The sequence below is a fragment of the Mobula hypostoma genome, chromosome 15, assembly GCF_963921235.1.
Source record: "Mobula hypostoma chromosome 15, sMobHyp1.1, whole genome shotgun sequence".
NCBI lineage: Eukaryota > Metazoa > Chordata > Chondrichthyes > Myliobatiformes > Myliobatidae > Mobula > Mobula hypostoma.
Window position 1 is genome coordinate 4,747,779 of NC_086111.1, and position 25,642 is coordinate 4,773,420.

A 25,642-nucleotide genomic window follows, 5' to 3' on the forward strand; every position below is an offset into this window, starting at 1 on the left:
CAGGTTTATCTTTAGGGAATCCTGCACGAGGACCTCTGCGCTCATTAATTTTCTCCCCGTTTAGAAAATAGTCCACACCTTTATTCCTTCTGTCAAAGTGCATGACTATGCACTTCCCTATATTGTATTCCATCTGTCACTTCTTTGCCCATTCCTCCAATCTAAGTCCTTCTGTAGACACTCAGCTTCTTCAACACCACCTGCCCCACCACTTCTACATGGGAGGTTTTCTACTTCGAAATAGTTTTGTATGGAATGATCTGGCTGGATGGCACATGAAACAAAAAGCTTTCACTCTCTCTTGGTATACGCGGCAACAATAAACCAACACCAATTCTAAATCTCAGTTCAATCAGTTTTACTACAGTCACTTTCAACTTTCCAAAGAGGTTATTCAGCGCAAACAAATATGAGACTCCATCAATGGCCCACAGTATTTCACAAACCCAACCATTAACAGACTTTCTTCGAAAGCAGTTAGGGACAGTCCCAAAGCGCAGCTGTGCGTGGCCTTTGCTCATTTCACTTCAAGTTAAAACCATTCATCGCAATCACTTCACCGGCCTCCGAAGACGCTGACCTCAGGCGCGCCCCCGGTGGCGTGCGCGTGCGCGGTCGCGGGCAGGGGCGGGGCCGCGCTGTCGGGCTCACTCACTGCACCCAACCGTGCGGCACAATCCGATTGGTCTTCCTCCAGGAGGGCGGGGCGAGAAAAGCCCACGGAACCAATCAGACGGAGATTGAGATTGAAAGCGGGGGTCGTCTGCGGGCAAATTTGTTATTCTTCAGAGAAAAATACAAATATAATTCAGAATTTATTCAACAAAAAATAGCGGAGGCCTTGGGCGAGGAAGAGGAGCCGTCGGTGAGAGGCTGTAACGCTGCCCTTGAGTGAGGCCCCGTTACCTTCGTCGGGCCGGCGCCGGGCGCTGGCTGCTGCCGGTTGTCCGAGGCACAGGCCTCGATCCCCTTGCCCAAGTGTTTCCTTCAGCCCTCTCCACCTCCACACCTGCCAGGTGAGTATGAGTGAGGCGAGTCACCGTCCCCGGCGGTGGCTCACTCAGCTACCCCTGCCCTGCCCCGCCCTGCCCCAGCCGGGACACCGACAGGCTGATGACAGCCGTCCGTCTCTGCACCTGTTGAGCTGTGGTTGAGGGCGAAATGGGTTGGATTTTGGGGCGGTGTCAAAGTACTGGGGAGGTGTGATACAATGGGTGGGGGGTTAATTTCTGCAGAGAACTTTGCGTTTTCCTAAAAGCCACAGGCATGTTTTTGTGCATGTCTTAGTAGTTATGTCTAATATATTATGCATGTGCTTAGTGTTGTCTCTTGAGACTCATTGGATGTGGGCATTGCTTGCAAGACCAGGCTTTTAAGATACATCAGCAGCTGTCTTCGAGAAGGTAGCAGTAAGCTTTTGTGGTGAAGATGTTCTTTTTAGGTAAGCAGTCCCACGGCTTTCCGTCGATGGCCATCAAGGATGGATGATCATATTTCCAAGTTAGCATAATGAGTGACTTGGAGGAGAGCTTCAGCGTTCTGTGTACTCACACACTTGCTGTTGCTATAGTTCTAAATGGTGGTAGTCAGTGATATGGGAGGTTTATTCTTGAAAGCTTTGTGAATTACTTATAGGTGGTCACTTTGCAGGTAATGCAAAATGTAGAAGCTGTGTGCTGTTGCTGTTGGTTGAGATGACGGTTAAATTGTTTGCTTTTTATTTCCCCGATGGTGATGACTTTTAGCTTTTTTTTTGCCGACAAGCATCGAGTATTCTAATGCTAACTTTGTTTTGTAGATGATGAAAGTGCTTTGGGAAGGCAGGAGGCAAATTAGTGTTGCACATGCACACGTGATTTCATAAAATGCCTATGTATGAAGATACTTAAAATTTAAATCGTGATAATCTTTATACTGTAGATATTAACTTTAAAGTCAAGTTCATTGTCATGTGTACAAGTACACTCAGGGACAATACAAACCTGGCAGCAATGACACAAGCACGTAATACATAAGCCACATTCCCTGCAACCTTTTGGTTCTAGAATCAAAAAGGTGAATGGAAGTAGCTGTTCTTGAACCTGGTGGAATGGAACTTAAGACTTCCTTCTCAGTCATGGCACTCAGACCATCAGTCCTTCTCCAACACATCACATATTAGAAGATTGTTCTTAAAATGAATATGTCATATCTTCTAAATGCTGTTTCCAGGAATTGTCACATTTATTTTTTACAACATGTTTGGACGGGGTTTTATATTTGTGCATCATTCAACACTGGATCTATATGGCACATCTTTGGTGCACTGTATTGTTGATAACTTTTCCTCTTGCTAATCAGTAAATATAAACAATTTGAGCAAATTGTGTTATTTTCCTAATAAATAATGGAAAGAAAGTGAAAAATGAAGAGTGACTATTTAAACTAATGCTCCAGTTCTGCATTTCCATTTTTTAATGGCAGCAAATGGGCAGAAGTAGTAAACTATGATACAATGTTTTTGTTTTCCCTTTTTTAAATACAATCCTGTTTTCCAGGGATAGGGGATACATTCCAATTCATAATGAAGATCTCTTGGCCGCTGAGTCACAGGCTATTTATCTCCCCAGCCCACTGGCAGTTCTTCTGCTCGATCATAACTCTGCTACTTATGGAGTTTGCTGCCCCAGAACAGAGCTCCTGTCAGATTTGCCGTCATATTGTTGAGAACTTCAGAAAGGTAAGGAGCTGTGTCTGAGAAACTTAGCAGATGCTTGTCCACAGGAGAAGTAGCAATATTTTAATACCACTGTTAAAATACTGAAACATTCCAAGGTAGTACTCTCCATGTTACCAAACAAAAACAGTGACGCATTACTGTGGATGATTAAAAGCAGGACAAATGGATCTTCGGAAACACTAGATAAAGGAGGAATGTGAGAAGTAGAGAGGTCCAGGGAAGAAATTGTGAGGCACTGCATTTGGCTATGATTGCCAATGTTGGATTGATTATTTGAGGATGTTGAGAAGACCAGAGTTCGAGGGGGGAAATACAGCAGTGGAGTGAGTGGGACCATAGAACGGGTTAACAAAGATGAGGATATTTAAGATGGTATTTGTAAAATGGTCATTGAATCATTGATGTGGCTGTGGTCCAATCAGCTAGCTTCACTGTCTCTGTTGCTCCCATGCCTTTTTTTCCCTCTGCAGATTATTCTTTCTATGATCCTAAAACTTTATGAATGCAAATTGTTCAGAGGCTAATGGTGTCAAGTGAATTTTAACTGATTTTATTTTGTAGAATGGAAACAGTATTCAAATGGTTATTTACTTTTGACCCATTTTTAAACATTGAGGTTAAAATAAAGGTTGTAATGCTTTTATTTTCTCAAATATATTGGAATATTTTCCCCTTATCTTTGTGTTGCTACAGTGATCAGAAATCCAAATGCCAATGTCAGACTGTGTGAAGTGAGCGAGAGATTTTCACTCCTCTTTGATAATAATGGGCATTTCAACAATAGGGTAACTTGTTGGTATTTTGTGTTCTGTGTTTTAACATAAGTCTGATTGGATAACATTAATAGTGAGCCCTTAATTTCTGACTTGAAAGTGGAAGAAGCTGCATTTTCATTTTTAAACTAGTTAATTCTTGAGTTTGATCTCATCTCCTTCACAAGATACTGTGATTCTTGCTCCCTGATTCTAACCACTGGCTAGAATTTTTACTTTATCACAACAACCCTTAAAGGTTGCGAATGTTCTTGCCTTTTAGATAGGCAAAACTGAAATTGTTTAAAGTGGTTTCAACAAGCTGGAGAACAATATGTGAGTGGACAAGAAAATGGGCTGGCATCTGTTCTAATGATGTCTTCTTCCATACCAACAGATTTGATTCATTTTTCTTAGAAACATAGAAAACCTACAGCACAATACAGGCCCTTCGGCCCACAAAGCTGTGCCAAATATGTCCTTACCTTAAAAATTACCTAAGGTTACCCATAGCCCTCTATTTTCCTAAGCTCCATGTACCTATCCAGGAGTCTCTTAAAAGACCCTATTGTATCCGCCTCCACCACTGCCGCCAGCAGCCCATTCCACGCACTCACCACTCTCTGCGTTTATATTTTTAAAAAAACTTATCCCTGACATCTCCTCTGTACCTACTTCCAAGCACCTTAAAACCCTCTCGTGTTAGCCATTCCAGCCCTGGGAAAAAGCCTCTGACTATCCACACGATCAATGCCTCTCATCATCTTATACACCTATATCAGGTCACCTCTCATCCTTCGTTGCTCCAAGGAAAAAAGGCCAAGCTCTCTCTTGCCCTCTTTGTTAACTGGCGTCTCAACCATGTTCCAATTCTCATATTTCTGATCTCGCCTTCTCTTTCTTCTCATCTTTCATCTTCCTAGTAACCATGCTCAATGGATCAAACTAAACTCCTACAACTCTACACAATGCCACCTCGAGTTGTACATTACCCTTTCAGTGTTCCGAAGAGCTCATTCTCTCCAGTGCACCCTGCTTCACTCTCCCTTCGTCACCAACATGCACCCCTATTCTCATGGCACCTTTTCATGCAGCCACCGGAAATGTAACACCTTAGGCCAGTGTGGTAGTGTAGCAGTTGGTGCATCACTTTACATCGGCAGCAACCAGGGTTCAATTCTCACTGCTTGTGCGTTCTCCCTGTGAATGCATGGGTTTCCTCCATGTGCTCTGGTTTCCTCCGACATTGCAAAGGCGTGCAGGTTATTAGGTTATTTGGTCACTTGGTGTAATTGGGTGGCGTAGGTTCATTGGACCAGAAGGACCTGTTACTATGCTGCATCTCCAAATTAAAAATCTATTTTCACACCCTGAGACCAAAACAGAAGCAGTGATTTGTTTGTATAGGAATACTGAATTCAGTTCTAATGATGTGATCTCCTCTACAGCCGTGAAATCAAACACAGGTCAATGGTCACCTTGGCTGATATTTCTACTCTGTTTATGAGATGACCCAATTCTTCTGTTCACCTGACAGTTTAATTCGCCATCCCATTCCCAGTTTGACCTCTACATTTACTCAGCATTGGCACATTATCTGAAATTTTTTTGAAATTATCTTAGCCATGTTTTTCCAGCATTCAGTACTTTTTCTCTTTACAGGAAGTTTCCGTTTTCATTGTCATCTCCAATTTTTATCTCTTCCCATCATAATTGTCACCTCCAATTTTTATCACTTCCCATCGTTATTCACTAGTCTTTACTCCAGCCTTTTAGCCAGCATCACCACAACTTAACAATCAAAACCTCCTGCTTACCATTTCAATCATGAACCTTTCCTTTTACTCTTTCTGTTCCTATCCCCTTTCTCTGCAATATAAAAGTGGTTTTGATTTAAACCTCTAGTTCTGATAAAAGCACTTGAAACATTAATTCCTGTACTCTCAGCACAAATGATGTCTGACCAATTATGTATTTCAATAATTTTCTTGTGTTTGAGAGTTGTGTGTGTGTGTGGCCTCCATCGGTCGTGATCGACCATGGGTACTGCGCCTTTGGTAGTCACTGGTTGTGGCCTCTCCAGGGTGCAAGCCAGGGCAGATTTGATATGGAGATCCATCTGTTGCCCATGCAGTGGGACCCCCCTCTCCGTGCTGATGACGGGTCCAAAGGAACGACGAAAGTCGATACACATTTGGTGCCAGCTGCATCGCAGGAGTTGTTGTGCCGGTGATGGGTACAGCAGTCAGCCGCCTTCGGGACTCTGACTCTGGATTTTTCCTCCGGGTTTACTCCCAAAGCCTTTCCCGTAGCAGGTATAGCCGCAAGGCAGTGGAGGTTTGAAATCGGAGTTTTCCCTCTCCTAGATGAGCTACCATCCATGGTTAATGAGCCCCATCTGCCCGGAGCAACTGGTTTTTAAGGCGCCAGTGGCCCGCCTTTGCCCCTTCTCCTGTCAGTGAGAACAGCTCTGCCGGGCACAAGAACTATGCCACACGTGAAGGCCAGGAGTTGGACTCGGTTGTCAGAGGCTGTTTGAGACGCACGCCATGAAGAGCATTTGTTTAACAGTGGGAGCTCGTCCCCACTACCAGCCTTCGGCTATGACTACCTTTGAGAGTTACAGATTTGGATATTTGGTTATGGTAACGAGAAAGAGTATGACTCAGATTTATTATAAGTAAAGTTTTTGTTTGTCAGGGAATGGAGAAAACTGCAAACAAGAATTTTGGTGGTGGGAACAGTGACTGGGAGAAGAAAAATTTGGCAAAGTATGAAATCAGGTAAGAGGTAATGGTTACTTATCCATGTATAGTATACATTGGATGCCTAATGAGTTGTGGGAGAACTCTCTGCACATTGGTAGGTCATATTCTTATAGGAATCTTGATCCAAAAATTTGTGGTAAATTACAAGGTTTTCTTAGTAACTTCCATGTTGTGATGGGAAATGTATCTTTTCTGCCTTCATTTGTGGCCAAACATGCAGGATGTCTTCTCCTCTCTACTGCAATTGGGCAAGACGTATAGATGCCTTGGGACCCACACCACCAGATTCAGAAACACTTCTTATCTTACAACCATGAAGTTACTGAATCATCATTACTCTGAACTGGTTCAAGTTTGAATGAGTATGCAGTTGTCACTGACTTCATTAAAATCTGTGTGGATTAGTGTGCACCTATGAGAATATACTGTACATACCCAAATCAAAACCCATGGATGAACCGCAAACAACAGGAATTCTGCAGATGCTGGAAATACAAGCAACACACATCAAAGTTGCTAGTGAATGCAGCAGGCCAGGTACCTCTTCCTAGAGATGCTGCCTGGCCTGCTGCGTTCACCAGCAACTTTGATGTGTGTTCCGTGGATGAACCACAAGGTTTGTAGTCTGCTGAGGGCTACATCTGTGACATTTAAGTCTGGTGATCCAGGATGAAACAAGAAGGCTAGGTACGACATGGAGGGCTATCTCCAGAGCAAAGGAAGACCTCCGAACGAGGGTAAGAGGTTGAATTGGATGCACTTCAACTTTGGCAAGGTTTACAGGCCATTACTTTTCTATAAAGTGAAAACTAACACGATGAATGGCTGTGATGCTTCACGCCCAGATGAGCTCAACACCTTTTACGCACACTTTGAAAGCTAGAATAAAACTAGGCTATGATGATTCCTACAGTATCCAGTGACCTTGTCATCTCTATCTCAGAACCTGACGTCAGAATGTCTTTCAAGAGGGTAAACCTGTGCAAGGCAACAGGCCCTGATAGGGTACCTGGTAGGGCTAGGAAAACCTCTGCCAACCAACTGACAGGTGTGTACAAAGACATTTTCAGTTTCTCATTGCTACAGTCATAATTTTCATCTGCTTCAAAAGAACAACAATCTGCCCAAGAAGAACAGAGTGGGCTGCCTTAACAATGCTCATCCATAGGTTGATGAAGTACAGTGATGAAGTGCTTTGATAGGTTGGTTAGGGCTAGAATCGTTTTCTGTCTCAGCAAGGACCTGGTCCCACTGCAATCTGCCTAGCACCACAGTGGATCACAGCAGATATGATGTCATTGGCTCTTCATGAGGCCTTGGATCACATGGACAATACAAATACTTGTGTCAGGCTTGATCAGTGTTTAAAACAATCATTCCTACAGGTCTGATTGAAAAGCTCCAAAACCTGGGCCTTTGTACCTCCCTCTGTAACTGGAAGACCATAGTCTGTGTGGTTCAGATTTAACATCTCCACCTTGCTGATAATGCTGGTGCACCTCAAGAATGTGTCCTTAGCCCACTGCTCTACTCTCTTTACACCATGACTGTGTGGCTAGACACAACTCAAATGCCATCTATAAATTTGCTGACAACGAGCCAAATATTGTTGGCAGAATTTCAGATAGTGACAAGAAGGTGTACAGGAGCAAGATGTATCAGCTAGTTGAGTGGTTTGGCAGCAACAGACTTGCACTTAGCATCAGTAAGACAGAAGAACTGATTGTGGACTTCAGAAAGTGTAAGACAGGAGACGCACCCCAGTCTTCATTAAAGGGATCGGAAGTGAAAAGAGTGAGTAATGTCAAGTTCCTGGGTGTCAACATCTCTAAGAATCTATCCTGGGCCCAATATATCCATGCAGTTACAAAGAAGGCATGACAGTGCCTATATTTTATTAGGAGTTTGAGGAAGTTTGGTATGTCACCGATGACACATCCAAGTTTCTACAGTTGTACTGTGGAGAGCATTCCAACTGGCTGCATCACCATCTGGTATGGGGGCGGGGGGCACTGCATGGGTTTGAAAGAAGCTGCAGAAAGTTGTGAACTCAGTCATTTCTATTGTGGACACTAGCCTTCATAGCATTCAGGACATCTTCAAGAAGCATGCCTGAAAAACATGGCCTCCATCATTAAGGGTCCCCATCACCCAGGACATGCCCTCTTCTCATTGCTACCATCAGGGGGGAGGCACAGGAGCCCAAAGGCACATACTCAATGATTCAGGGATGGTTTCTTCCCCTCTACCATCTGATTTCTGACATACGCCAGTGGTATTAAACATGATTCTGTTTCTATGAACTACAGACTCGCTTTCAAGGATTCTTCACAACTTGTGTTCTCATTATTAGTTTTTATTTGCACATTTTGTCTTTTGTACATTGTTTGTCAATCTTTATCTGTTTATGAATAGTTTCTTGTTGCAAATTGTATTGCTTCCTGTAAATACCTGAAGAAAAATTAATCTCAAGGTAGTACTGTATATGGTAGCATATGTGTACTTTGACAATAAATTCACTTTGAACTTTGAAATATTTCACTATTTTAAAATCGTCCTTTTTCTGCAGAGAAATGAAACTGCTTTTTCTGAAAATGTCGATTGACCTACATTATCCACTTTATAATAACTGCATGACTTTGCTTAACTTGATTATTCATCTGTTTAAAACTTTGTGGCACACTAGCTCAAATTTTGATGCCCTGCTCTCGAGGTGCCTCACATATAGTGCTGCATCAGTTAATTACTGTGTCACATGAGCTATTGATTACATTAAAGGCTGTGCATATTGGTGATGAGGAAAGTAAGAATGCAAGCATTCTGGAAAAGATAGAGTCGTGAAAATTACTCGAAATTAAATTAACAATAATGGGCTATGTAGCATCCCAATCAGTAGGGGTGGTTATGCCTTGTATCGCTCCCCTTGGGTTTACATCAGCCTTAGCTGGCAATCTAGTCTAACCAGGACAACCAACTTTCATTTAAAAAGGGAAGTGTTTTGTGTTACTTGATCTACTACTAGAGTTTTCATTAATTTAGAGATTAAATGTCTGATTCTTGGAGGCATTTGGAAACAGTGAAAAGATTTTCTGATTGTTTGAATGGTCACCAGGGCTAACCAAATTGCACAGCCTGAGATAAATTGTCGCTCTCAGCTTAATCTGTTCTGCAGGTTATTTGAATCTGATTGTTTGAATGTCGGGGCCTGGGTCCAAGAATGAGGAATGACCTGTGCTTTGGCCAATTTAAGCGCTGGGCCAGTTTGAAAATGTCAGGGTGTTGGGGCCAAAGGTGAGGGACGGGCCAGTATTCAGCTTGCAGCACCACAAGGTTTTACTTGTATCTGTGCTGAACTAAGGCAATGGCCTACAACTAACGGGCTCCTGGATTAGCTGCAGTGATGAAATAACTTTGTGGTTGTGGACTCACTTTTGTGAATTTCAGTCCTGCATGTTATTTGCTTGCTTCTATTGTTTGCACAATTTGTGTTTTTATTTTTTCAGGGTGTTTGATGGTGGTTTTCTTATAAATGGGTTTTATTGGGTATCTTTGTTTTGTGGCTGCCTGTAAGGAGACGAAGCTCAAGGCTGTATATTGTACACGTTTACTTTGTACTTTGAATTGTGATGTCGAGGCCTGATCTGTTACAGTGCAGCTCTATATACGAACATTAATAGAAATACAAGTATATGGGTGGCATTCCTAATTGGAAAGTACAGACAGAAATCCAAGAATTGAAATGATTGCTTGCATTTGGAGATCTGTAGGATCTTTTTGGCTAAAAGCCTACCTTGCATGTTTATCTCATAATTATTGTGTCAATACACCTATTATAATTTTGTTACTTAATTTTGCATTCAGTGAGACTCGTCTGCTAGAGATCATCGAGATGCTCTGTGAAAGCATGAATTTTGATTGTAATCAGATGGTGGAACAAAGTGAAGAGCACATTGAAAATTGGTGGTTCACAAAGTAAGTGCTTTAGTTCACCTTCCTGCCTTCTGCTTTGTCCTTTATCTTTTTCTTGATGTTGAGTAATGCAGTGCAGCAATTTTTAAACATCTGGAATGAGCTCTTGTTCTCAATGTACTTATTAATAGGATAATCACTCATAATATTTCAAAAAAATAGTAGGAAGGTAGAGAATTGAGAAGCTTTTAAAAACTAACAAAAAGCAACTAAAAAGCCATAAAAACAGAAAAGATGAAATATGAAAGGAAGCTAGCCTGTAATATTAGAGGATACAAGAAGTTTTTTTAAAGATGTATAAAGAGTAACAGACAAGAGTGGATAACGGACTTGGGAAACTGAAAAGTCTGAGGATAGATAAGTCACCTGGACCAGAAGGACTACATCACAGGGTTCTGAAAAAGGTAACTGAAGAGATTGTGGAAGCATTAGTAATGGTTTTTCAGGAATCACTAGATTCTGGAGTGGTTCCAGAAGACTGGAAAATTGCAAAAGTCACTCCACCCTTTAAGAAGGCAGGGAGGCAGAAGAAAGGAAATTATAAGTGCTTTGTTTTGTAACTCCAGAACTAATTGAAAGAAAAAAAAACACGAGCTGAAAAATGTGTGTCTATTTTTACTTTTGTGAGGCGCATAGTGGCATAATGACGTATGCTATTGAAGTACTTCTACTTATAATCTGTAATCAGTAATGTGAATCACAAATATTTAATGTTACTCAAATATTACTGAAATATTAAATGCACAACACTCCTCCATGCTTAGTTGTACACTGTCACTTGATATAGAATGCTTTCTGTAGACACGGTATAATATAGAATACAACTATTATATAGACATACACAGCATAGTACATTTTAAATTATCCAATATGGGCTTTAAGATTTAGTGGCTGTGGAGGATTTCGTACTCTTGTGGGCTAACATCTTTCCTGACAAGGCAGGTCACTCTGCTTGGCAAGTGGGGCTCGTGGGTATGAATCCATCTCAGGTTCTGGGACCTCCTCTGTGGTGGTTGTAGGAGTTGACTCTGGGACTACAGGAAGTGGTTCTGACAGGTCTAGACACCTTTCTTCTCTAACAATTGACTCTGCTCTCCCCAACTGATTGATGGATTGTCTCCAAATGACATCAGATGCAATCTCCACTGTGTAGGAGAGGGGTCCAGTTCTATCATTAATTTTTTCCAAGTCCCACTTTTAATCGCCTCTGTAGTCCCTTGCCAGGACTGCTTATCCAGAAGTGAAACATCGAACCTCCTTGTTGGATTAGCCCTTAATTTGTTTCAGTTGTTCTGCATACTTCTTCTGATTGGGTTTGAGGAGATCCAAGCATGAGTGCAAGGAATGTCAAGGAACAGCATAGCTGGTGAGGAGTTGGTTGTGGAGAGTGCTGCATTATGATATGGCGAGCTTCTGATTCAGTGCTAGTGTAGTGTGTTCTGCAGACGCTGCTCGTGTAGGAGCTTTGTATCTATTTTCTATCTGCATTGTATTCTGTGTTGCGTGTATATTATGTTTATTACGATCGTTAGTCATGTGGCTGGGTGTGGTAAAAGTGAAGGGAATAAGTTACATGTGTTTTATTCTGGGCAGCTTGAGCTGGGGACTGTTGGATGCCATATCTTGTTTAACTATGCTTAACTTTGCGTAATTACATTTAAATTTGCTTAACTCTACTAACTTCACTTAAGTCAGCTTAAGTACGTTTAATATCACTAGTTTTAGTTTCTTAAGTTTCATCACTTCAAAATTATATGTTTTGCTAGTGCTAATAAAGGATCGAATAAATTTCTTCAACTTTGTGGAACATTATTATTGGATTGATTGGAGGGCGTGTCATACAAAGATATCCACCCCGTGGGATCATCAGTGGTGGCGCTGGTTTGTTCGAGTTGCTGCTACATTTTGTCAACAAAAGATTCCATCAGTTATACCAAATGAACATCAGCATTCGGACCTGTTGGTGAAATTAGAAACACCGCAGCCAGAAGCAGCTTGTGGCAAGTAACGTCCTTTTATTGAGTCATGTTGTGTGTTTGGGGTTGGAATACAGTTTGCAATGGTCATCACTGGTCGTAACCTCTGTAGTGAGGTGTTTGCCTAAGTATTCGGTGCTTGGTTCTGTTGAAATGCTGAAATATTTCGATTGCCAACTTCTGAATTGAATGCCGTTGTTTTGTCTGGTTCATGCACTTAGGAAAACAACATGAGTTAAGCTGGAAGCGGTGACCTTGAAATCAGGACTAAAAGAGAAATTAAACTTGCTGGGAAAGCTTTGGCAAGTAAAGTTGACAGTGTTCGAAAGGAATATAATAAAATTGTTAAGAAGATTAATGATTTAATATTGACAATTAGGAGAAAAGCAAAATTTCTTGCAAGTGCAGCCTCATTTGGATGATTTGTAAAATCTTTGTAGTAGTTGCAAGACAACAATGTGTTGTCTTCAATGCCTATCTCAGAGTGAGATATACAAATTGAAAGCTTTGCAAATATTCGGACTCTTATTAACACAGTCACAGCTGTGGCTGAACAATGGCTGAAACAAACGTGTGATGTTGAAGGTCAAGTTGCTGGAGCAAATGAAGATATTTAACGAGCCACAGAGCATGCCTTGCCAATGTATAAAGCTGATTATTTTCAGGATGACATATATCCTGAAGACAGTCCGTCTAATGTGCATTCAGCAGGTTTTACTGCTAGTAAAGCATCTGTGTGTCTGACTATCAGGCACATTAGAACAGAAGCTGATTTAGCTGAGTTATGCACAAGGCAACAGATATTGAGGAATAAACATGCTTTGGAAGACCAAGAGGAGCACATGGAAGAACAGCTTTGGAGAGGCGAAGAACAGCTTTGGAGGAAACACAAACTTCGGAGAGGAAAGGAGCAGATACAAAGAAAGATTGAACAACTTAAATTGGAGGAAAAGATTGAGCTGAAGTATTCAAGTGCTGTGGGTGCTAAAGGTGCTCCAGCAGGACAGTTCTATGGTATGAGTTCCTATGTTAACATGATATGGAGAAAATCCAACATACTTGATGTCAATGTGGGTACATTTGTTTCTCAAATATCTGAGCCATGATTTTGGACTGCAAGTGGTAGTTCAATGTGTTCACTCTTAGCCTGCACTAAGGAGGCACTTTGAACCTATGCCATATTCAATAGCACAAGGTGCCTCTAAGGACATTAAATTGCAGTATGGTGATAGTCCTGTTTCAAATTGTGCATTGGAGGCCATAAGGACGCGGAATGAAAAAGGAGCCTACGTGGAAAAGGCTTTTTCTTGGCGACATATCAAATCAGAAGACGTGAAAGCTCTTCAAGTCTTTTTCTTAGAAGCTGTTGCAATGTCATGGAGGAAGTGCAGGACATGTGTGAGCTGGACATGCCTGTTAATATAACTGTAGTAAAGAAATTGAAGCAAAGAATAGATGCAAATCTCAAGATATTATTATTGTCATGGGAGATCTAAATAGGGCAAGGTGCTGATGGAAATACCATAGGAAAATTTGGACTAGGAGAAAGAAATGAAAGAGGTGAAAAATGGGTAGGATGGTGCAAGATGAATAATCAGGTCATTATGAATACCTACTTTAAAAACCACCCAAGATGCTTGTGGACCTGGAAAAGTCCAGGTGATAACACTAGAAATCCAATTGACTTTATTACTATAAACCAAAGATTTAGAAACTCAGTGACTCAATGCAAAACATCTCCAGGTACAGACTGTAATAGTGACCATAACCCAGTAGTATCTATATACTACTAAAACTCTCATGCTCTGTTTGTCTGTTTGTGAACTCCAATTAGCGCAAACAGCGCATTACAGCAGCACTTTTTTGGGCTCACTCAAATTAAAATGCGCTAACTTACAGAATGCAGGCAAAGTTCAGGGTTATATATTCGTATAAAATTGCTCATTTGCCAAAAATCAATAGGCTCACTTTCACCCGAAACCCGATCGGCCATCATGGAAATCGGGATGCGACAGCCCGACCCATGCGCACGGCCAGCCTCAGCAGGGACACCTACTGAAGCAAAAGGGCAGGGCAGCTCTATTTGGAGGGGTCACATTCTGCTAATCAGCATGTGCAGGATTGGGACAGATCTAACTGCCACCCATCAGTAGGAGATAATTAAATCTTATTGTAATGACGTATTTCGAGACACCCATAAAACCCCTTGCTGCAGTCAAAGGACAGCGGTGACTATATCACGTCCATTTAGGAGAGTGCCAACCACATCATCAAGAATAATCAGCATCCTTTGGTGTTACTGCTTCGTATCTTCTATCCAGCATTAGGGTAAAATAAATGGTCAGCCTAATTATGCCGCATGGAAAGGGAAGGGGGACATTATGGTCAAGAGATGATGCCAAACGTTGTCGGGAAGTGGCAAGGAGAGGGAGAGAACAAGAATTGGATGAGGCCAGGGCCGCACGACTCCAGGATCAAAGAGTCAGGACAAAAAAAATGAGAGAAGAAGAGAGAGAGGAGGGGAGGTATGCACGTCTCCAGGATCAGAGACAAACAACAAACAGCAGAAGAGATTAAGAGATGGGGGATGAAAGGGCTGCATGTCTCCAGAATGACAAAACCAGGCACAGAAGGAGGATAGAGGAAGGGACAAAGGAGCTAAGAAATTCACGTTTCCAGGATCAGAGACAAAGAACAAACAGCAGAAGAGATGAAGAGACGGGGGATGAAAGGGCTGCACATCTCCAGAATGACAGCGAGAGGCATGAGGGTGGCAGATAAACCAGAAATGATGCCATCAAAAGTGTCCTTCGTTAAATAAGGAGGAGCTATATTTGCTTTGCTACGCGTCGTTCTTCTTTAATAAACTGAGGTTTTCTACTTCAGTTTCCAAAGCAAAGCGATACCAATAGCATTCAAGAAAATTGAATGTTCATTTTGATCACATCAGACTGCACTACCCTTCTCTCAAAGGGTGCCCCAACGGGTCACCCTGTTGTCTAGTGTCATGTAAAAGTAAAACTTAAAAAAACTAAAGAAGCAAAAACCTGAACAATCCCTTGACTACTTGCAATTAATTAAAGAAGAAAACTTAAGACAAAAATTTACAGTTGAAGTAAGGAATAGATTTCAAAGTCTAGAAACAGAATCTGTTGAATATGATAGCAATCATGTAGAAATGAAATTTAACTCTCTAAAAGGATGCCTCGGTAGAATCGGCAAAGTCGGTGATTCCTAAAAAAGAAACAAGCACAAAGAATAAATGGATGACAGATGAAATCAAAAATCTAATGGAAGAAAGGAGACGGAAGAAAGCAAATCCTATAGAATACAAGTCCTTAGATTAAAAAAAAGTTAAAAGTTTATGTCAAAAAGCCAAAGAAGAATGGTTAAACCAGGAATGTGAGCAAATAGAAAGAATCCCTATTACTGATCCAAAAAGGTTATATCAACAAATCAAGAATATACATAGAAACATAGAAACATAGAAAATAGGTGCAGGAGTAGGCCATTCGGCCCTTCGAGCCTGCACCGCCATTTATTATGATCATGGCTGATCATCCAACTCAGAACCCAGCCTTCCCTCCATACCCCGTGACCCCTGTAGCCACAAGGGCCATATCTAACTTCCTTTTAAACATAGCTAATATCACAGGTAAAAAGCTCCTCTGTTTTTCAGGTGGATGTTTGAAAGCTAAGGACGGTACCATTATCATGGAAAAAGATGAGATTATGAATAGATGGACTGAGTATATTCAGGAATTGTTTGAGGCAAAAAACCAGAAATTAAGAAAAACATTGAAGGTCCAAGTATTTTAAAATCTGAAGTTCATAATGTGATAAATAAGATGAAGAAAGGAAAGGCCGCAGGTCCTGATGAATTAGTAATAGAACAAATAATCGCCCTTGAAGATTTTATCAATGGTATTTATGAGTCTGGAATAATACCAGAAGAGATGAAAAGGTCAGTATTTATCACTCTTCCTAAGAAAACTGGGGCAATAGAATGTGAATTACATAGGACCATAAGTTTAATGAGAATCATATCACCAAGATGCTTCTAAGAATTTTGATGACAAGGGCTAAAAGTAAGATACAAGCTGAAATAGTTAAAGAACAATGTGGTTTTGTGAAAGACAAAGGTACAATAAATACAATATTGATGTTAAGGATACTATCAGAACGAGCTATTCAAGTGCAAAAAGATTTGTTTGTTTTATCGACTACACAAAAGCATTTGATAAAGTGAAGCATAATAAGTTATTTGAAATATTACAGAAAACTCTAGATCTAGATTTGAAAGACCTCTGTCTAATCAGAAATCTGTACTGGGAACAAACTGCCGCTGTAAGAATAGATGGAGAAGTGAGTCAGTTTACAAAAATCAAGAGAGGCATTAGACAAGGGTTTTCTCCCCTGATTTATTTAATGTGTACAGTGAAACAATATTACAAAAAATAAGAGACATTTTGGGAATCAAAGTTGGCGGTGAAAACATCAATAATTTCAGATATGCAGGTGACACTGTGTTAATTGCAAGTACGGAGGAAGAACTACAAAACGTAATTGATATAATTGTTGAAGAAAGTGCAAAAATGGGTCTATCTATCAATTGCAAAAAGACAGAATGTTGAAAAGACAGAATGGTGATATCTGAAAAGGAGAGTCCTATCTTCAGGCTGAGAATAAACGGGGAAGACATAAAACAAGTACAGAACTTTTGCTACTTAGGAAGCTGAGTGACATCAGATGGCAGGTGCAACATGGACTTCAAAAGAAGAATAGGGATGGCAAAAGACACCTTTACGAGAATGAAGAGTATATTGACCAGTACTAAACTAGGCATGACAACCGCCTCAGTACTGAAATGTTATGTTTATCCAGTTATGTTATATGGCTCAGAATGTTGGGCAATATCTAGTAACGTGAAGAAACAAATTGTAGCAGCAGAGATGTGGTTTTTGAGGAGGATGCAAAGAATATCATGGATGAAACGAATTTCTAACGAGGATGTCATGAACAGAGCAAACAAAGAGAAATAATGTATGAGATCATGAAAAGGCAATGTAACGTCATTGGACATGTGATTAGGAAAGAGGAGTTAGAATGCACAGTAATTATGGGAAAGATTGAAGGGAAGAAAGCAAGAGGAAGACAAAGACAAATGATGATGGAGACAGCAGCCAGAGAACTGGAAATGAATACCAATGAATTGATCCACTTGACCCAAAACGGGAGTGTGTGGGCCATGGCAGTCAAAGCTCAAACTGGGCATGGCTCCTGATGATGATGGAAGAAATTGACCTATATACTTGGGGTTAAATGGAAAGTGTTATATTTGAATAATTTCATTCTGAAGCTGAAGGAAGCAGCTTTCCCACTACTGTGGCAACTGTAAAGTACAGCTAAAACCTGGAACTAATGAAGGGGAAATGGTCTTGTTACAAGAATCACCCTTGTAATAATAATCAGGGAGGCACAAAGAGAATCTGTATTTACTAATAGATACTTTTATTGTCTCAACACCTCCTAATTTTTCCTGACGTTCCATAAACAGTAAAAGAACAGAAAATGTAATACCAGTTAAGAAAGGAGTTTCTGCTGCTGTCCACATGTTCCTTGTAGTCCCATTTTGAATCTACAAGTGTCTGTGAGGCTTTTCATGTGTCTGTGAGGCTTCTCACATCCACGATAGTTGGTCGTCACCTACAGAGTTACCTTCACCAGCATATCTGAAGCGTCTGCTTTTATATTAATTCCTTACCAATTGAAATATTGCATTCCAGGGTCATTGGCTGTAGGTTGTGCGTCTGACCTTTAACACCTTTTTATTGCCTCTGCTCCAGGCCAGCATCCATTTAAAGCCCTCTTCCCAGCAAGTGACAATCGGTAATTTATGGCTGTTCTCAATCAGCAACCAGCTGGAATCACACCGAACAAGTACAGACTCCTACAGTCAAAAACCTGCATGTTATATCCAATCAAAGAACACCTCACGAATAACTTCTTGTTTGGAAATGATCTCTAGTCCAGCAGATTACCTGAAACATTGTGTCTTTAAAGCATTGATCAATCCAAACAATGTAAGCACACAAAATGGAGAACAGTGTCTTTGTGAAATGGCAGCCACCACTTCACTGTCCTTGATTCATTCAAATTCACTGATTTGTAGACTGTAGTTCTTTCTGGCCAATAGTCTTGTCAGCCTGACCCTTGTCAGAGTTTCTCTTCTGCCACTGTGAACATATTTTGGATTCATGCTCTCAGCTGAAGGAAAAAATCTTCATAATGAGAAGATTGCCTTCCTAAAAGAAAATGGTACAGTATCTGCTTTGGTTGTTTGTTTACGGGACGCATCAGTGAGGATTATAGGGAGCACCTTTAATGCAGGTACGCAGTCACAAGCATCCCAGTGTACTTCATATTCACTCTGCTGAAGAGGATGTAGATTTGAAACAAGCCATGGAAAAAAAATCCAACACAGCAGCGAGGAATGCCCTGGTATCTAATGGCCTTACAGGGGCTGGTGATCATGACTGTAAACTTTCTTTAATTCTAGTTCAGGTGGAGTCTAAGAAGGGTAAAAAGACAGTGGTTACTTTTGCTTTCCTAGATCAAGGAAGTAATGTAGTGTTCTGTACCGTGAGCCTCATGAGCAAACTCAACCTGACAGGAAGAAGATCACCAATTCTCTTGCGCACTATGGGTCAAGAGATGATTGTGAGTAGCTATGTAGCTTCAAGATTGGAAATGGCTGGCTTAAATAGTGTAACCTCTGTGAATTGCCTAATATATATGTTGGGAAGTATGTCTGTCCACAAAGGGAACATTCATTGTCAGGGAATGGTCTCACCTGAAGCCTATTCGTTTGCCAGCATTTGAGCTGCTGATGGACACGAATATGCCTAAAGTTTTGGAGCCTTTGCAAGTGATTAGCAGTGTTAATGATGGACACTATGAAATCAGAACATTGCTGAGTTGGACTACTAATGGATCATCTAAAGGAGACCATGATGGTGGAAGAGACTCTTCTCAGTCCGAGCAAACAATTAGCAGGATTTCAGATTGAACTTGGATGAGCTTTGGCAGCAGCAATTCAAGACAGATTTCCTTGAATGTAGTTGAGAGGAACAACCTGGTTTGTCAAGAGAAGACCACAAGTTCCTGGAGCTGGTAGCAAGTTCTGCAAAACTGATTGATAGTCACTACCAGATTAGTTTATCTGTGAGAAAGATGGATGTTAATATGCCTAATAACAGGAAGATTACTGAGCAGTGTCCTCTGAATCTATGGCTGAGATTCAAGAAAGATTTGTCATTTCACACTGACTATACAACTTTCATTAAAGATGTCATCTCCTACCAAAGGTATGCTGAAAGAGTGTCAGCAGAGGATCTGGAACGCAGTGATGGGGAAGTCTGCTGTGTTCAACATCATGGTGTTTATTACCCCAGATAAGGGAAACTTCATGTTGTGTTTGACTGTGGAATATCACTTGAAGCTCAGCTGTTACAGGGACCTGATCATACTTGTTCTTTAATTGGAGTCATAACCAGATTCAGAACAGAACCAGTCCAGTTGTGATTATGGCAGATATTGAATCCATGTTTCATCAGGTTAAAGTGTCTGTGCAAGCTGCAGACTTACTCGGGGTTTCTCTGGTGGCCTGATGATGACCTCAGCCAACATATGGTGAGCTTTAGAATGGTGTTACATCTTTTTGGAGCAACCTTATCACTGAGTTGTGCAAATTCATCCTTGGGAAGTGCACAGAAGATAACGAAGAACAGTTCAGCTACAGGACAGTGGATAACGTTTTGCATTGCTTATATATTGATGACTGTCTGGTATCAGAGTCCTCTGAGGAAGAAGGGTGTCTCTCTATCATGATCTTGTATCCATTTGTGCTGAAAGCAGTTTTCAACTCACAAAGTGGATAAGCAGCAGACATTGTGTGCTATCTGTATTACCAGAAGAACAAAGAACATGAAAGATTTGGATCAAGATATTCCTTTGGTGGAGAGAGTACACAGTGTGCAATGGTGTGTTCAGTCTAATGCTTTCAAGTTTAAGATCACAGACCAGGATAGACTGCTTACCAGAAGGGGGATCCTCTGCACAGTTAGTTACATCTACGATGCTTTAGGAATCTTGAGTCCAGTGGTGTTATCTGTTAAGATGATCCTACAAGACCTATACAAGAGAGGGCTTGGTTGGGATGATGCAATATCAACATCATTCTCATGAGTGGACAAGTTGGTTGGAAGAACTTTGCCAGCTGGAAGACTTCAAGGTAGCTGGATGTTTGAAACCCTTGGATTTTGGAGAAGTTACTGTTACATAGTTATCTCATTTTACAGATGAGAGTGAAGATAGCTACGGAGTAGTGATTTACTTATTACATGTGATTGGGGTGCACAGTGCTTTTATTATGGGAAAATTTAGTGTAGCTCCATTAAAGTTGGTTTGCCTCCCTCATTTGGACCTCATTGCTACTATGATGGCAAGCTGCATGGACATGTTGTGGAAGGAGGAGTTGCATGTGCAGCTTCAGGACCGCCCCCCCCCCCACCTTTTGTTTTGACTGATATTCAGTCAGAAGAACTGTCAGTATTAAGAATTAAACTTTCAGGTTCCGAATCTTCGTCACTAACAGAGTTTCAGAAATTCTTATGGTCTCACAGGTATCTCATTGGAGGTATATGAATACTTCGAACAACCCTGCAGATGTGGCCTCTGGAGGATTGAAGGTGAAGGCTTTTCTGTAGAATAAGACTTGAGTGTCAGCATCTCAATATCATCTTCAACCTGAAAGTGAATGACCTGTGAATCCTGATTGTTCTGAAGAACTTCTACCAGATGGTCCAGAAGTCAAGGAGATTGTTACAATAAACGTCATGCAGATTGAAGAGGAGTTGGAAGCATTAACATCCATTCATCCATTGATTCTGAAGACCTCACCATCCCTACCACCAGGAGAGTTCTAAAAGGAGGATGTTTGTTTATCGTAAATGGAAGCAAGTCTAATACATGTCAAACTTGCTTTGGAAACAGGTCAAGGAATGTTCACCCTAGGTATAGAAACATCAGACATAGTCAAGTATGAAGCAAAATTTCTTTCCAGGAGATATTGTGCTTATAGTCTATAACACAGTGCCTCATAACTCATAGGTCCTGGGAAGAATTATTGTTTTTTCAGATGGGTAAGGATTTGTGCAACAGGAATGCATCAAGACAAAGACCAGTTGTTTGGATCGGACTATAGCCCAGATTTGTCTTCTGCAGGAGGCAGAGGTTTGAAAATGAATTTAAACTAGATATAAGGGGGGAGGGGAACCAGAGTGTAGGAACAGATGTAGGGGAGAAGGAAGAAAAAGAAAATAGTAAAGTTGTTTGCACCGTTAGTGATAAACAGAGAGTAAGAGGTGGAAAATTTATTAAATGCATTTATTTTAATGCTAGGAGCATTTTAAGAAAGGTGGATGAGCTTAAAACATGGATTGATACCTGGAAGTATGATGTGGTAGCTATTAGTGAAACATGGTTACAGGAGGGGTGTGATTGGCAACTAAATATTCCTGGATTTAATTGCTTCAGGTGTGATAGAATTGGAGGGACAAAAGGGGGAGGTATTGCATTGCTTGTCAGAGAAAATATTACAGCAGTGCCCTGGCAGGATAGATCAGAGGGTTAGTCTAGGGAGGCTATTTGGGTGGAATTCAGGAGTGGGAAAGGTGTAGTAACACTTATGGGGGTGTATTATAGACCACCAAATGGGGAGCGAGGATTGGAGGAGCAAATTTATAAGGAGATAGCAGATATTTGTAGTAAGCACAAGGTTGTGATTGTGGGAGATTTTGATTTTCCACATATAGACTGGGAAACCCATACTGTAAAAGGGTTGGATGGTTTGGAGTTTGTAAAATGTGTGCAGGGTAGTTTTTTTGCAGCAATACAGAGAGGTACCAACTAGAGAAGGGGCAGTGTTGGATCTCCTGTTAGGGAATCAGATGGGTCAGGTGACGGAGGTTTGTGTTGGGGAGCACTTCGGGTCCAGTGATCACAATGCCATTAATTTCAATATAATTATGAAGAAGGATAGGTCTGGACCCAGGGTTGAGATTTTTGATTGGAGAAAGGCTAACTTAGAGGAGATGTGAAAGGGTTTAGACGGAGTGGATGGGGACAATTTGTTTTATGGGAAGGATGTAAAAGAGAAATGGAGGTTATTTAAAGGTGAAATTTTGAGGGTACAGAATCTTTATGTTCCTGTTAGGTTGAAAGGAAAGGTTAAAAGCTTGAGAGAGCCATAATTTTGATGGGATATTGGAAACTTGGTTCAGAAAAAGAGAGAGATCGACAATAAATATAGGCAGCATGGAGTAAATGAGGTGCTCGAGGAATATAAAGAATGTAAAAAGAATCTTAAGAAAGAAATTAGAAAAGCTAAAAGAAGATAGGAGGTTGCTTTGGCAAGTGAGGTGAAAATAAATCCAAAGGGTTTCTACAGTTATATTAATAGCAAAAGGATAGTGAGGGATAAAATTGGTCCCTTAGAGAATCAGAGTGGACAGCTATGTGTGGAGCCAAAAGAGATGGGGGAGATTCTGAACAGTTTCTTTTCTCCGGTATTTGCTAAGGAGAAGGATATTGAATTGTGTAAGATAAGGGAAACAAGTAGGGTAGTTATGGCAACTATGATGATTAAGGAAGAGGAAGTACTGGTGCTTTTAAGGAATATGAAAGTGGGCAAGTCTCTGGGTTCTGACAGGATATTCCCTAGGACCTTGAGGGCAGTTAGTGTGGAAATAGCAGGGGCTGCGACAAAAATATTTCAAATGTCATTAGAAATGGGGATGGTGATGGAGGATTGGCGTATTGCTCATGTTGTTCCATTGTTTAAAAAGGGTTCTAAGAGTAAACTTAGCAATTATTGGCTTGTGAGTTTGACGTCAGTGGTGGGTAAATTGATGGAAAGTATTCTTAGAGATGGTATATATAATTATCTGGATAGACAGGATCTGATTAGGAACAGTCAACATGGATTTGTGCATGGAAAGTCATGTTTGACAAATCTTATTGAATTTTTTGATGAGGTTACTAAGAAAGTTGATAAGGGTAAAGTGGTGGATGTTGTCTCTATGGACTTCAGTAAGGCCTTTGACAAATGTTCCACACAGAAGGTTAGTTACGAAGGTTCAATCATTAGGTATTAATATTGAAGTAGTAAAATGGATTCAGCAGTGGCTGGATGGGAGACGCCAGAGAGTAGTTGTGGATAACTGTTTGTCAGATTGGAGGCCAGTGACTAGTGGTGTACCTCAGGGATCTGTACTGCGTTCAGTGTTGTTTGTCATATACATTAATGATCTGGATGATGGGGTGGTAAATTAGATTAGTAAGTATGCAGATGATACTAAGATAGGTGGAGTTATGGATAATGAAGTAGGTTTTCAAAGCTTAGGCCAGTTAGAAGAGTGGGCTGAAAGATGGCAGATGGAGTTTATTGCTGATAAATGGGAGTTGCTACATTTTGGTAGGACTAATCAAAATGGGACATGCAAGGTAAATGGTAGGGTATTGAAGAATGCAGTAGAACAGAGGGATCTAGGAATAATGGTGCATAGTTCCCTGAAGGTGGAATCTCTTGTGGATAGGGTGGTGAAGAAAGCTTTTGGTATACTGGCCTTTATAAATCAGAGCATTGAGTATAGGAGTTGGGATGTAATGTTGAAATTGTACAAGGCGCTGGTGAGGCCAAATTCGGAGTATTGTGTACAGTTTTGGTCACCCAATTATAGGAAAGATGTCAACAAACTAGAGAGAGTACAGAGAAGATTTACTAGAATGTTACCTGGGTTTCATCTCCTAAGTTACAGAGAAAGGTTGAACAAGTTGGGTCTTTGTTCTTTGGAGCATAGAAGGTTGGGGGGGGACTTGATAGAGGTATTTAAAATTATGAGTGGGATAGATAGAGTTGACATGGATAGGCTTTTTCCATTGAGAGTGGGGGAGATTCAAACAAGAGGACATGAGTTGAGAGCTGAAGGGCAAAAGTTTAGGGGTAACATGAGGGGGAACTTCTTTACTCAGAGGTGGTAGCTGTGTGGAACAAGCTTCCAGCAGACATGGTTGAGGCAGGTTCGATGTCATTTAAAGTTAAATTGGATAGATATATGGACAGGAAAGGAATATAGGGTTATGGGCTGAGTGCAGGTCGGTGGGACTAGGTGAGAGTAAGAGTTCGGCATGGACTAGAAGGGCCGAGATGGCCTGTTTCCGTGCGGTAATTGTTATATGGTTGTATGGTTAATGGGCTCAGATGCTCAGTCTACTGATCTGTTCTAAGCCACCAGACAAAACTTCGAGCCAGCACTTTCATTTTCACCATGCTTGGATGACGGGCATTTAGCTCCTCCAACAATTTAACTCTTAGCTTGAATGGTTCACAACTCTCAAGCCCCATATAAGGCAACCTCCATCAAGGGCAAGTTCATTCCAGTGCAGGTAAAAATGGGGGAACTGGAATTTCTTCTGCACGTTCCAGCCATTTTGTATGGTCATGTAGACCTGAGACAGTGTGGGGTCTTTTTTGTTTCCCTTTAGATCATCTCGCTGTAATAGTAATATTTTTGATTTGTGTTAGGAAGAAAATGTCAAGACTGTCCTCTTTTGTAAATTTTTCAGGTATATCCTTTTCCAAGGGTAAACGGGGTGATCCATCAGCATTTCCATGATGAATTGCCCTCTTGAATTCGATCTCATAATAGTGTCCTCCAATAATCAGCCCTTCTCTGCAGTTATGCTACTATGAATAGAAAATGGACACCAATGGTTGATCAGTAATTAGGGTAAATGCTCTCCCATATAAGTACTAGTCGATACATTTTATACCCCAAACAAGATCTGAGGTCTCTTTCAATCTGTGTATTTTTTTTTCTCTCCAGCGGTAAGGGAATGTAATGCAAAGGCAATGGGGTGTTCACTTCCTTCACTCATAACACGTGACGTGACTGCACCTTGTACTATAAAGCAAGGCTTTTCTGGGCATTGCAGATGATAATGTGGGAGTACAGTGTCTGAAGTTACAATTTCCTTACCTTTTGGAAAACCACCTCATACTTCGCATTGTTGTAACTATATGTTATAATTATGTGGTTTTGTCAGTTTTAGTCTTGGTTTGTCCTGTGTTTCTGTGATATCTTTCTGGAGGAACATTGTATCATTTTTTTAATGCATGCATTTCTAAATGACAATAAACGAGGATTTAGTGTCCTCATAATCTAATCTGATCTAATACTGATTTGTCCATCAGTAGCTAGGTTTGGCATTAACCTGTTATAGTAATTGACAAATCCTAAAAAGAGCATAACTGTGATATATCCTTTGGCCTTGGGGCATCTACCACTGCTTGAATTTTCTCAGCACACTTTTTTAATACTTGTGCACCAATGGTGT

The 25,642-nt window shown here is 40.9% G+C and overlaps 1 protein-coding gene across 2 annotated transcripts in view; it reads left to right on the plus strand.

The window, feature by feature from the left end:
* The first annotated feature begins 714 nt into the window (after positions 1 to 714).
* Positions 715 to 25,642, plus strand: part of LOC134356658 (protein disulfide isomerase Creld1) — a 62,619-nt gene continuing 37,691 nt past the window's right edge. For both annotated transcript variants that reach the window (XR_010020407.1, XM_063067647.1), the window contains exons 1-4: positions 715 to 1,016; positions 2,538 to 2,719; positions 6,172 to 6,254; positions 10,101 to 10,211. Coding sequence is in view for 1 of the 2 variants with exons in the window: in XM_063067647.1 (XP_062923717.1) it covers positions 2,564 to 2,719; positions 6,172 to 6,254; positions 10,101 to 10,211 (350 nt within the window). In the remaining variant the exon portion in view is untranslated. The remainder of the gene's footprint in view (positions 1,017 to 2,537; positions 2,720 to 6,171; positions 6,255 to 10,100; positions 10,212 to 25,642) is intronic.